This window comes from Magnolia sinica, chromosome 11, assembly GCF_029962835.1.
Source record: "Magnolia sinica isolate HGM2019 chromosome 11, MsV1, whole genome shotgun sequence".
Taxonomy (NCBI): domain Eukaryota; kingdom Viridiplantae; phylum Streptophyta; class Magnoliopsida; order Magnoliales; family Magnoliaceae; genus Magnolia; species Magnolia sinica.
Genome location: NC_080583.1, coordinates 16,036,230 through 16,049,097, shown reverse-complemented (window position 1 = coordinate 16,049,097; position 12,868 = coordinate 16,036,230). Strand labels below are relative to the sequence as shown.

Sequence of the window (12,868 nt, the reverse complement as noted above, 5' to 3'; positions counted from 1 at the left end):
GTATTCTCAATGGCAAGATAAGTTAGAGGATTGATTCTTTGGATAGTGTTAATGATAATGGATTTTATTTCGGAAAGATAATATTTAACAATTTTATATTCTAAATTATTTAGATCTGACCGATCCATTAGTTTTTTCCACAGTTGTCGATGGAAAACCCATTGGATGGTTTGGACCTAACCCTTAGATTGATTGAATCCATAAAAGCTAAGTAGAAGAGGAAAAATATAACATTTTTGAAAAATCGGATTGTGTAACAGAACCCAGCTGACTTTGATTGATCGAACAGGTTGATTTTTATCAAACGACCTAAGTTATAAATTCATAATATAGCCCTATTTATCCAAAGTCAAGGTTTGATCGATCGAGGAGTTCCTCGAGCGATCTCAATTGGTCGAGGGTACTAATCGAGAATAACAAAAACTATCCAGCAACTAAATTGAAATAAAGTTGACCTTTATCGATCATTAGATGTATAGGTTTGATTGATCGAACATGACTAAAGTCTCCAAAAACTTAAGATGTTAAAATTTGACTTTCATCAATCCATGGTCGATTAATCAAAGGATTGATCGAGGGCCTTCGAGTTACCTCGATTGATCGATCGTATTGATCGACACTCCCCTATTTTGAGTTTTTTTCAAAATTAATAAATTAATAAATCCTTAATGGATTAATGGTAGATCATCTTGGATTAACCAAATTTGAAATCCATTGCATGAAATAACTAAATTAAATTCATGAATTATTGAATTATTTAATAGGAATTTGGATTCTAAAATCGAAAGCATACAACCGTTTGACAGATTTAACTCTACCAACAATATGTGAGTGAATCACAATGTGTCTTACATCTATACAGATGATATAAATATTATGATTGTTATTACTTTAATAATTATTATGATTTTCATGATTATTATAATTATTATGTTGATGTGTTATCATGATAAAATGATCCTTGTTGTATGATTCATGTTTTGAAACAATTATTAACATAAACTAAATATGTGGACATGCGAAACATTACAATCATGAATTCATTATTTCCTCTCGAACATATAGATGCATATGTTGACCTCATATGACTATGCATAAATATTGAGCATGCATTACATGCATCCATAGAGTTACTGCGCTAATTCTTAGAGGCCCGCTCTAGATGACTGCATGCACACCTTGTGCATGGGTTGCTGGGTCCCTAGACTATCTCCTGGTAGATTTTTTACCAAATGCTTATGTTAATGGGAGCCTACTTATATAGTATATGGGGGCCTTGTCCATGCCTACTTATGGTAGAAGCCTGCAAGGTGCAGATGCAGGTTAACGGACATCCAACCGAAGCAAGTGAACAATTATCCTGCTTGACATGCATTCCATGACATCTTCGCACACATACTCATGCATGCACACATATATTAGATATTTCTTGTGCTATTTTAATTGTGCTGTGTATGAAACATAATGGGTTCACTCACTAACCTAGCTAGCTAACGTTGTGGATTGACAACTATATAAAGACGAACAAGACAGGTAATATCCGAACCAAGTATCGGTGAATGAGGCCTGATTAGCGGATAACCATAAGATCAATGGCCATATTTGGCAGAAGATGAACTTATTACACTGGATTGATGATTTATTTATACTATTTATTCATAAGAGATTTAATTTTCATTCCTTATAGTTACTCATGTGTAGATTTAATTCGGAATTATTTATAATCATAATTTTTTTCAATGATACTTAACATTATAATTGAATAAGGTCCTAGATGGGTGGATGTAGTTGAACTTGGGGATTTAATTATTTAGTTGTGAATGTGATGGATTTAGTGATGGAAAAGAATGCAATTGTGTGAATGAATGAATGTTAATTCAGTGAAAACTTAGAATAAGATAAATTATGCCTATAAGCAAATGTATGATGGGTGGAATTTAATTATTTAGTTGTGAATGTGATGAATTTAGTGATGGAAAAGAATGCAATTGTGTGAATGAATGAATGTTAATTCAGTGAAAACTTAGAATAAGATAAATTATGCCTATAAGCAAATGTATGATGGGTGGAATTATATACACTTGATATACAGGCTATGATCTGAGAGAAGCCTCCAATAAACTTAGAGTGACATATAGGTTATGTTCTCATGCACACTTACATAAATGGTAGATCCCTGAAATTAAAAACTCTATACTTAGGATTCACCCTTGTATTGTGATTATTAACAAAGAACATAGAAACCAAGTTTAGGTGCCACAAACACCCTGAATTGTGGTTAGTAACTAATAACTGAAAATTGAACTTATAATCTACAATGTTCTACTGAACAAAAGTGGACAGTAAAAAGTATTCAAATTAAACATTAGCTCTTTTCATATAACGCAATGGCCCCAAAGAAGATATACAACTTATGCAACATTGTCCTATATCAACTAGCATCATTGTCTTCATGAACCAATAGTAGGCCTAAATATTCTGTTAGAATCTGAGACGATGTTTAAAGAACATGATGAGAATGTTGAGGAATGATAGGACATGATAAGAATCTATGTAAGCCATGGTTTATATTGTCACACCAACTGAAGAACTGTAAGTTGATAATAATGTTATATAAGGTACGATTATCATGTTCGATAAGCCTGTTACCGTATTATTTGACTCTGGAACTTTAATATCTTTTGTTGTAATTGTGTTAGTTAAACAGTTAGGAGTTAAACCAGTAGCTCTTAGTAAGTTAATTTCGGTAGAATTACTCTTGGGCAAAATTGTCATGTTGGACAGGAAATGCAAGTCCTATGAAATTAGTATTAAATGTATTTTGATGCTAGTAGATTTTATAGTGATGGAGATGAATGGGTATAATGCTATCCTAGGAATGGATTAACTCACTTCCTATCATGCCAAGACATTTAGTTTCTCTATTTCAGGGAGAGAGGCTTTCCAAATCTGAGAGCGGTACAAGGACAAAAGAGTATAACACATTATGGCATTGAAGGATGAAGAACCGTAGGAGTCAATGCTAGAGAAAATTACAATTCTGTGGGATTATCCAGCATTGATCTCGTATTAGAAACTACACCAATATCGATGTGGCCTTATCGTATGCCCCCAATGGAGCTATAGGAGCTTAAGAAGTAGTTGGAACAACTAAGTACTCAATGTTTCATTAGGCCAAGTATGTCACCGTGAGGTGCATAAGTACTACTTGTGAAGAAAAAAGTATGGGAACATGCTACTATGAATAGATTATCATCGGCTGAATGAAGTAACAATTAAGAATAGGTATCCAATACTACGCATTAATGATTTATTCAATCAGTTAAAGGGAGCCTATTACTTTTTTATAATTGACTTGAGGTTAGGATATCACCAGTTGTGAATCAAAGACGAATACATCTAAGAAAAAGATTTCAGGACGCGTTACGGGCACCATAAATTCTTTATTATGCCCTTCAACTTGACCAATACCCTAGATGTGTTCATGGACTAGATGAATAAAGTATTTTAGTCATATTTGGATTAATTTGTGATCATATTTATCAAGGATATATTAATTTATTTTAAGACCAATGTACATCACGAGGTGCACTTAAGGACAACACTAAAGACCTTAAGAGAAAACAACTTGCACGCTAAGTTCTCAAAGTATGAGTTTAGGAAGGAGAGTGTGAAATTCATCGAGCATATAATTATGAAGAACAAAGTTATGGTAAATCCTATAAATATGGAAGTAATGGTTTAGTGGGAGCAGCCCATGACTATCTCGGATATTAGAAGTTTCCTCGGACTTACTGGATAGTACAAAACATTTCTCATGGATTTTTTCAAAAATTTCGGCCTGTTGATAAGCTTGACTCGAAAGGGTATGTCATTTAAATGGATTGAGAAATGTGAATAAGCATCCATTGAGTTGAAGCGAATTTTAACTTCCACTCCTATTCTTACTCTTCGTCGAGAGGGAGTGAAGATTGTAGTATATACCGGTGAGTCAATTTTAGGACTTGGTTGTGTGTTGATTTAGGAAGAAAAGGTAGTAGCGTACACATCATGGCAATTGAAAAATCATGAGCTCAATTACCCAACTCACGACATAGAGTTAGATGCCATCATATTTGCTCTTAATATTTGGCAACATAATTTGTATGACGAGTGATTTTATCTGTTCACTTATCACAAAAGCCTCCATTATATATTCTCGCAAAAAGATTTGAACATGAGGTATAGAAGATGTGTGAAATTGTTGAAGGACTACGATTTTGAACGATCCTATCATCCTGGCAAAGTGAATTTATTGGTAAATGTTCTAAGCAGAAAGCAATAGAAGTAACAAAGTATAGTCAAGCTAATGATTCAAGAATGGAATATGTTGGATTTTGTGAAAGAGTTTGAAGTAAAGTTACAATTTTAGGAATATCACATTCATCTAGGTAATATAACGATTAAGCAGACTTTGAAAGAGAGAATTATAGAAGCCCAAGGAAATGATGAGTGGTTAACAAAGATAGTGGCCAAACATCAGAACAAGAATAGTTCAAAATGGAAAGTTTTGGAGGATAAAGGTATTCAATATCGTGATTATTTGTATGTGCCTAACATTTCAAAGATAAGGGAAGAAATATTATTGGAAGCACACCGATCAAAGTTTACAATTCATCCTGAAGGAACTAAGATATATCAAAATGTGAAGAGGTCATTTTGGTGGCCGAATATGAAGATGGAGATAGCCGAGTATGTATCTCGGTATTTTACTTGTCAATAAGTGAAGGCTGATCATTAAAACCCTTTTGGTCTTTTACAGCCTTTAAAGGCACCCAAATGGAAATGAGACTGCATTTTATGGATTTCACAGCTAGACTCCTAATGACTTAGAAGAAGCATGACTATGTGTGGGTAATTGTTGACCAGTCGACGAAGTCTGCACATTTTATCCCAATTCATATTAATTATTTTATGGATGTGCTTGCCAAATTATATATCAAGAAAGTAGTGTGATTGCATGGGGTAATGAGTTCTTTCACGTCAAACCGTAACCCGCATTTTACTTCACATTTTTTGATGAGTTTGCTGAAATCTATGAGCACTACATTGAAATATAGTACTACATATCATCCATAGTAAAATGGGTAGATGGAGCATGTGAACTAGATACTCCAAGACCTTTAACAAGCATGTGCCATAGATTTTAAGGGAAGTTGGGATAACAATTTATAGTTGGTAGAGTTTGCATATAACAACAGTTATCAGGCCAATATTAGGATGGCCCCTTATGAAGCACTTTATGGGCGTGCGTGTCACGCACCAAATTATTGGATTGAAGTCAGAGAAAAAGGGTTGGTTGGACTTGATATTATTCAAAAGGACGCGAATAACATAGAAATTATCAGAAAGTGACTATTAGCAGCCCAAAGTAGATAGAAGAGTTATACGGATAATCGTAAATGTAATTTGAAATTCATGTATGAGACCATGTGTTCTTAAAGGTTTCACCAATGAAGGGGCCAATGCATTTTTGTACTAAAGGGAAATTGACTCCTTGATTCATAGGACTATTTGTGATATTAGAATAAGTTAAAGTGGTCACTCATCGTCTTGTGTTGCCAACTCAGCTGGCTAGTGTTCATAATGTATTCCATGTATCAATGGTATGAAAATACAAAAGAGATGCTTCGTAAATCATCGACTAGCAAGATCCTGAGCTTTAGGAAGACATAACCTACATAGAGAAACTGATTCACAATTTTAACTGAAAGAATCATGTTTTGTAGACCAAGACTTAACCACTAATTAAGGTGTTATGGACTTATCATGGAGCTAATGAAGCATCCTGCGAGTAGGGAATAGAAATTCATGAAAAGTATCCTCATTTGTTTAATAGATAGATTTGGTAAATTTTGAGGACAATTTTTTTTCTTTTAAGGGGGCAAAATGTAACAACCTCAGTTTTCATGTCATATAAAACCCAAAGTAATTAGATTAATTAATTCAATTTTTTTAATTAATAAAAAATAAGGATGTAGCCTAATTGGTGTAAGTAACCTTGGTGGAATGATAGGTTAGAGGATTAATTCTTGGCATCGTGATATTTAACATTTTGTGATAAATTAAAAACGTCGATTAAATCTTATAGATCTGAAGGAACTGTAGAAAATTCCTACAGATCATTTTTTATCATGAACGGTCTGAGTAATCTAGTCATGTCAGTCTAAACCAATTTAAATCAGAGATTTCTTAAGACCAAACCACATCATGACCTTAATTTTAAAAGTGATCTTACTGTTGGATTGCCCATAATGATTTATGGATGGTATTAATGATAATGGACTTTATTTCAAAAAGATCATATAGACAATTTTAAATTTTGAATAATTTAGATCCAAGCAATCAATTGATTTTTTCCAAATTAATCAATGGAAAAGCCATTGATGGTTAGGTCTTAACCCTTAGATTGGTTTAATCGATAAAAGCTAAGGAGGAAAAAATCTGATTGGGAAACAGAACCTAGCCAACTTCGGTCGATCGATCAATTTTTGTCTAACAACCAGATTTAGAAATTCAAAATATGGTCTGATTGATCGAAGTCTAAGTTCGATCGATTGATGGTTTCCTTGAGCACTCCCGATCGATCGAGGGTTCCAATTAAGAATAGCAAAAATTGTTCAGTGACTAAATTAAATTAAAACTAACTATTATCGATTAATCGATGGGTAGGTTCGATCGATCAAAGGTGACCAAAAGTGTCCTTAAAATTAAGATGTTAAAATTCAAAATTCATTTATCCATGGTCGATTGGTCAAAGGATCAACCGAGGGCCCTCAAGTTAGCTCAATCGATCTATCATATTAATCGACAGACCCTTGATTTTATTTTTTTTTCAAACTGAGTTAATGAATTAATAAGACCTTAATGGATTAATGGTGGATCATCTTGAATTGACCAATGGTGAACTCCATTGGATAGAATAACTAAATTAAATTCATGAAATTTTGAACTATTTAATAGGGATTTAGATTTTAGATTCCAAAGAATGCAAGTGTTTGACGGATTTAGCTCCACCAAGAATAGGTAAGTGAATCCTAACGTATATCATATTTGTACGATTAAGATAGATGATATGAATGCTATGATTGATATGATTGTTATACTTGCTATGATTGATATAATTATTAAGATGATGGTTTATCATACTAAGATGATCCTTGTTATATGATTCATGTTTTGGAACAATTATTAACATAAAATTGAATCTATTGACATGCAAAACATTACAATTATGAATTCATTATTTCCTCTCATATATAGAGATGTATATGTTGACTGCATATGATGATGCAAAGACATTGAACATGCATTACATGCATCCATAGCATTCTTGTGCTGATTCTTATAGGCCCACTCTAAATAACTGCGTGCACACCTTATGCTCGGATTCCTGAGGGATCTCTATGAATGGTTTCTTGAAAGATTCCCTGTCAGATGCCCACGTTAGTGGAAGCCTACTCATGGAGTAGACGTGGACCTTGCCCATGACTACATATAGTAGAAGCCTACCCCACGTGCATATGTAGGTTGACAGATATCCAACCCAAGAAGGTGCACACATATATTGGATATTGCTTATGCTATTTTAATTTGTTATGTATGAACCATGATGGGTTCACTCATAGCCTAGACAACTAATATTGTATATTGACAACCATATAGGTGTGAACAAGACAGGTAATCTAAACCAAGTGCCAGAGAATGTGGCCTAGTTGGCGAATGAAACATGGGATCAATGGTCATATCTGGCAAAAGATGAACTTGCTATGTTGGATGGATAATTTATTGATAGTTACTGATGTTTAGATTTAATTTAGATTTGTTTATAATTATGAATTTTTTGAATGATACTTGATATTATAGTTGAATAAGGTCCCAGATGGGTAGACATAGTTGAACTTCGAAATTTAATTATGTAGCTAAGAATGTGATAGATTTAATGATAGAAAAGTATGTGATTGCATGGATATATGGATGTTAATTTGGTGAAAATATATAATACGATAAATTATACTTTCGAGCAAATGTATGATGAATTGAATTATGTACACTTGAAGTATCAGTTATGATCCATAACTCGGGTTTGAAGGTGCACACTCTATATTCAAATTGTGGGGCATGACAATCATGGCCTTAGTTATCAAATGAAACCAAGTCAATTTAGGGGTTTGGAGAAGGGGATGAGTCTTCTAATTTTAAACATGTAAATGTTCGACGAAGGTGCAAAAATATGATCAAACTATTGGAAAGAAATTCACAAAAGAAAATTAACGTGAGAAATGATGAAGATACGATGTAATTAGGTTTTAGAATGGAATAATCACTTTCTTTAGGGTTGGTTTTGAAGTGATTTCTATGAAGCCTTTTGCAATAAAAAAAATAACATTTTTTGTAAGTTGGCTTTTTAGTGGCTAATTCATTAGCCAAATTTAAAATTAACAATTTCAGGTGGCAATCCAAACAGGCTGCTAGTGTGATGTTTCATCTTTGGACCTTGGTTTTAGTGGTATGTCTAAATAAATATTTAAGGTAGAAATTGCCTCTTTAAACTTGAATTGTAATTTGTAACAGGGTTTCTGGCATTTCTAGCTTTAGCATGCTGCAAAGTAAAATTTTTGCACAATAACTTGTCACTTTAAAGAACTCTTTTTTTTTATTTTTAAATAAAATTTGACTTTCATTACTAAGAAACACAAGGGCTATACAAACTGGATGACACAACTGGGAAGCCTGACGGTGCAAAAAATAAGTCTAGGCCTCCAAAGCTAGAACATTATACCATGCTGCCTTTCTTTATAATAGAACCCATCCCCACCCATTCTAGGTCCAAAGCTCCACGACTAGGAATCGGGAGAGCTGCAACCGTGAGGAAGGACCTATGAACCCGCTCCTCACTACATATCATGGCTAAAGCGTCAACTACATTGTTCACTTCCCGAGGAGCATAGATAATTTTAACCTCTACGCCCCTCTTGAGGGAATTAATCTTGTCTCACGTACATATACCAAAGGGGTCAATTGGATGACCTTTCCTACTTAAGGGTAAGTAAATTGGATTTCGTTATCAAGGTCCACCTTGAGGGTAAGGAAATCTGGTCGCATATTGAGTTAGTTAGTACGCTTTTATCATACTAAGTAAACTGTGTTGGACCTACTCTTTTTGTATGCAGTTTATCAATGTCGTCCATCCATTTTTCCAACTAAATTTACTGGTTGGGCCCAAAAGCATACCAGAAGCTTAAGAGGACCACACCATAGGAAATAGTAGGAATAACAATTTTCACTGTTGAAACCTTTATAGGGCCCATATTGATTTTATTTGGTATCCAACCGATTCATAAGATCACACATGCATGGATAAAGGGAAAACACAAATATAGTCAACTTCTGTGGCCTTCAAAAAAATTTCACTAGTAGATGTTCAATTCACACTGGTTCTTGTGGTGTGGTCCACTTGAGCTTTGGATATGATTCATTTTTTGGGTTTAAGGTCTAAAATTATCTAGTAAAATGGATAGACTGAGTGGATAAACTACATAAATCATGATGGACCCCATTGAGTTTACTCAGTAAGCTAAATGTGTTAAGTTAATATGCAATCTGCTTCCGAGGGTAAGACCCTTAAGAAGCGCTTGAGCCTCCGCTCTGACATTGGACCCGAGGCCATAGCCATTACTAAAGATGAAGATAAAGTTTCCATTGCTTCCTCTACCAACACCCCTCACCCAATATTACCTACATTCCCACAAGATAAGCAATCCACATTGATTTTGATCAACTCCTTGCTCTGTCTATCCATTTATAGAGAGAGAGAAGGATGAACAACAAGGTTGCCTAGTAACAATTCCCAGTTCATTAAAAGACTGCTTTATAGCGAGGAGACTAACTTTCAGAGGGGGGAAATAGTTTCTAAGTAGGCAAAACTAGACCTGAATCCAACATATATATAGTTCTCCCTACAGAAACCTTAAAGTCTTCAAACCTATAGTCATTTCGTTCGTTTTAGATCTCCGGCTGAGAATATGAGGATCAGAAAGATAGCTAGCATGGAAGGGAAACAATCCACACCAAAGGTTAAACACCACCACTGGGTAGTTCTCCTCGACGCTAATTGACCCTTCGAGATCAAGATTTCAAATTTTATGTTCAAGCACTTAACACCATTAAAAGCATCACTTTGAAAATATTATCCCAAAATTACATGTTAAAAATGGCATTAAATCATTTATAATGATTTATTATCCCAAAATTACATGTTAAAAATGGCATTAAATCATTTATAATGATTTTTCTACTAAATATATTTTTACTATGGAAAGAGAATGTTACTCTCTCCAACACATATTTTTCTACTAACCTGAGTTTTTTTTTAATAAAAAACCAAATTTATTGAGACAATGAAAGTTATATAATAGAACACTGAAATTTGGGCTAGCCAAAAGCACCAAAAAGATGTCAGGGCCCGCCTATCATATACTCCCCTCCCAAAAGAGAGAAACATCACCGTGGCCTAACAATACTTAGACCTATCCTATCAAGGAATAGACTAACATTACCCAGACCTACCCTAACATTACCCGGACCTACTAACCTAGGTATGTTAGAGTATATTCTAATGTAGTCTATAGAATAAGTTGGAACTTTATTGGTTGGATCTAGAATAATCTTTTAGTGGTTCAAATATTCATATAATGGGCCTCACCTTGGAAGGGTATATAGGATGGATAAAGGACTACTCAATAAATGGGCAGGATTACAAAAAATTGAAGTAGTGGGCCTTAATAATGAAAAAATGGTCTAAAGGCACACTATACATTACATATGCCATAACGTTTCAGTTAGTTATCTATTTTACATGTATAATATATATTTAAAAAGTTATCAACGAGCTCTATGCTCTAGTTGTCCATTCGCCCCCAAGTGACTTTGCAAAACTCAATCGTTTTAGAGTTGAATTAAGGTTTTAAGTTAAAATTTACTATTTTAGTAAGTTCCATTTTGTCTATTTTTAGAATTCTAAGAGTTTGATTGTGGTCTAAAGTCCTTATTATTCTCATTTAAGAGTTGCTTATAAGTTAAGTTAATATGTTTTTATTATTTTTACTCTTTCAAGAAGATTTTCTATTCTTAGTTAGATTAGGGCCATCAAATACATTATATCCAATACTTTACATTCAATGATATTAATTTTTTATATAGAGATTTTCTCTTTCCTTTTGGATTCAATGACAATTCATAATGATCTCTTCTCTTTTTGCATGCCCCTGCTAGGTTTAAGGGGAAAATCCAAATATTAAAAACTCTTAAAATGAATATTCCAACCTTTTGATCACTTAATTGATTTATTTTTTTAATATGAATATTCTCTCTAACCTTTGAATAATCAAAGAGTTGGAGCCAGTGTCCTGGAAAAACCAATGTAAGCTCTAATCAATTAATCATGTGGATATGATTAGGGTGATCTCAACTGTAGATCATAATGACCATGAGTTCTTGGCAGACATACCATTAATCCTCTGTGTATATTATTGCCATGAATCTTTGTTATTGTTTATTAAGGAGCGATTCCTCTGATAATTCTTAGGAACTTAAGATTGGACATGGCAATCATTGACTTAAGAGAGTCATGGTCCATGGATCTCAGTACCTTGTTAGATCATGACCATCACAAGTATATGAGACATGTATGGGACATCAATTCATGAGATGTATGGTTATCTTGTGTGAGTGGACTAACTCAGGTCATGATGGACAGTTTCTATCATCAAGAATCAACTTGGTATTGGTTTATGCCTTACTCTTATCCTACACATGACTGTGTATGCCATGAACAAAGAATCCAAGTTCAAACTTTTAGTCACTTTCATTGGTGGATCGAGATCAAGTCAATAGTCTGAGGGCCTATTAGCCTGGACTATGATCATGAGATCAATACTTGATGCATGAAAGATTATTAATATTTAGAGTTGAAGATATGTAAGAGTCATGATCTTAATTGCTCGACTTTATCTCTTCCTTTGAGGTCCATGCAGGGGCCAATAAAGTGAATGTAGTTACGTACTTACATCAGAAGTTGTTGATTCTTGCACGGTACAACAAATGATCAATTACTTTGCTTATGAACATGTTTATGGCTTTGATCTGTATAAATTAAGTACTCGTCAAGGGTTTCAAGGGTTTTTAACTGCTAAAGTTTTGTTCTAACAGTTAAAATTGCTCTGATCACACTTGATTATAACTTGATGGTCCACTTCTACTTGGCATAGTATATGATTATTAATGGATGGATATGGCAACAGAGGATCATGAGTATATGGATAGATGAGGTAGATTGATGCGCTTCCCTCATACTAGGTTACAAAGTTGTGCACAGGGTGGTGAAGTAACATATTGTTATTACTTTAAAACCTTAGCTTACTCCTTATTTGTTTGATATCCTAGAGAAGTAAATATGAGAAGCCCTTCACACCTTTTCCCTTGGGTGTGTAAATCAAATAAAAGAGAGAAAACTCTATGGAGAAAATAAATGGTGTGGTTTATCCTTTTGTATGGTTGTGGGATTCCATGGCACTACCAGAGGAAATTTCTTGGGTTATCTAGATCTCTACGGTACCAGGATATACCTCCTAGTTTGGAGAATCATCATCGACATTCGATCAACACATATTGTCAAATTCCAGGTATGATCTAACTTTCTCAAGTTAGTTATTATATTTGAGAAATTTTGCATGATTGTATTTAGGAGATCTTGGGATTAGGATTTCGTTTTTGGATTTGGAGAAATTCTTATTCCATTGTATAATTTGAAGAAATCCCATCAGAAAGG

At 34.0% G+C, this 12,868-nt stretch overlaps 1 protein-coding gene across 1 annotated transcript in view; it reads right to left on the bottom strand.

Annotated features, from left to right (window-relative positions):
• The window catches only part of LOC131218032 (serine carboxypeptidase-like 18), a gene marked incomplete at its 5' end in the record, with an annotated part of 85,680 nt that overhangs the window by 20,766 nt on the left and 52,046 nt on the right, over positions 1-12,868 (bottom strand). Inside the window, one exon of the mRNA XM_058212714.1 lies at positions 8,583-8,641. Within this exon, the coding sequence (XP_058068697.1) occupies positions 8,583-8,641 (59 nt within the window). The remainder of the gene's footprint in view (positions 1-8,582; positions 8,642-12,868) is intronic.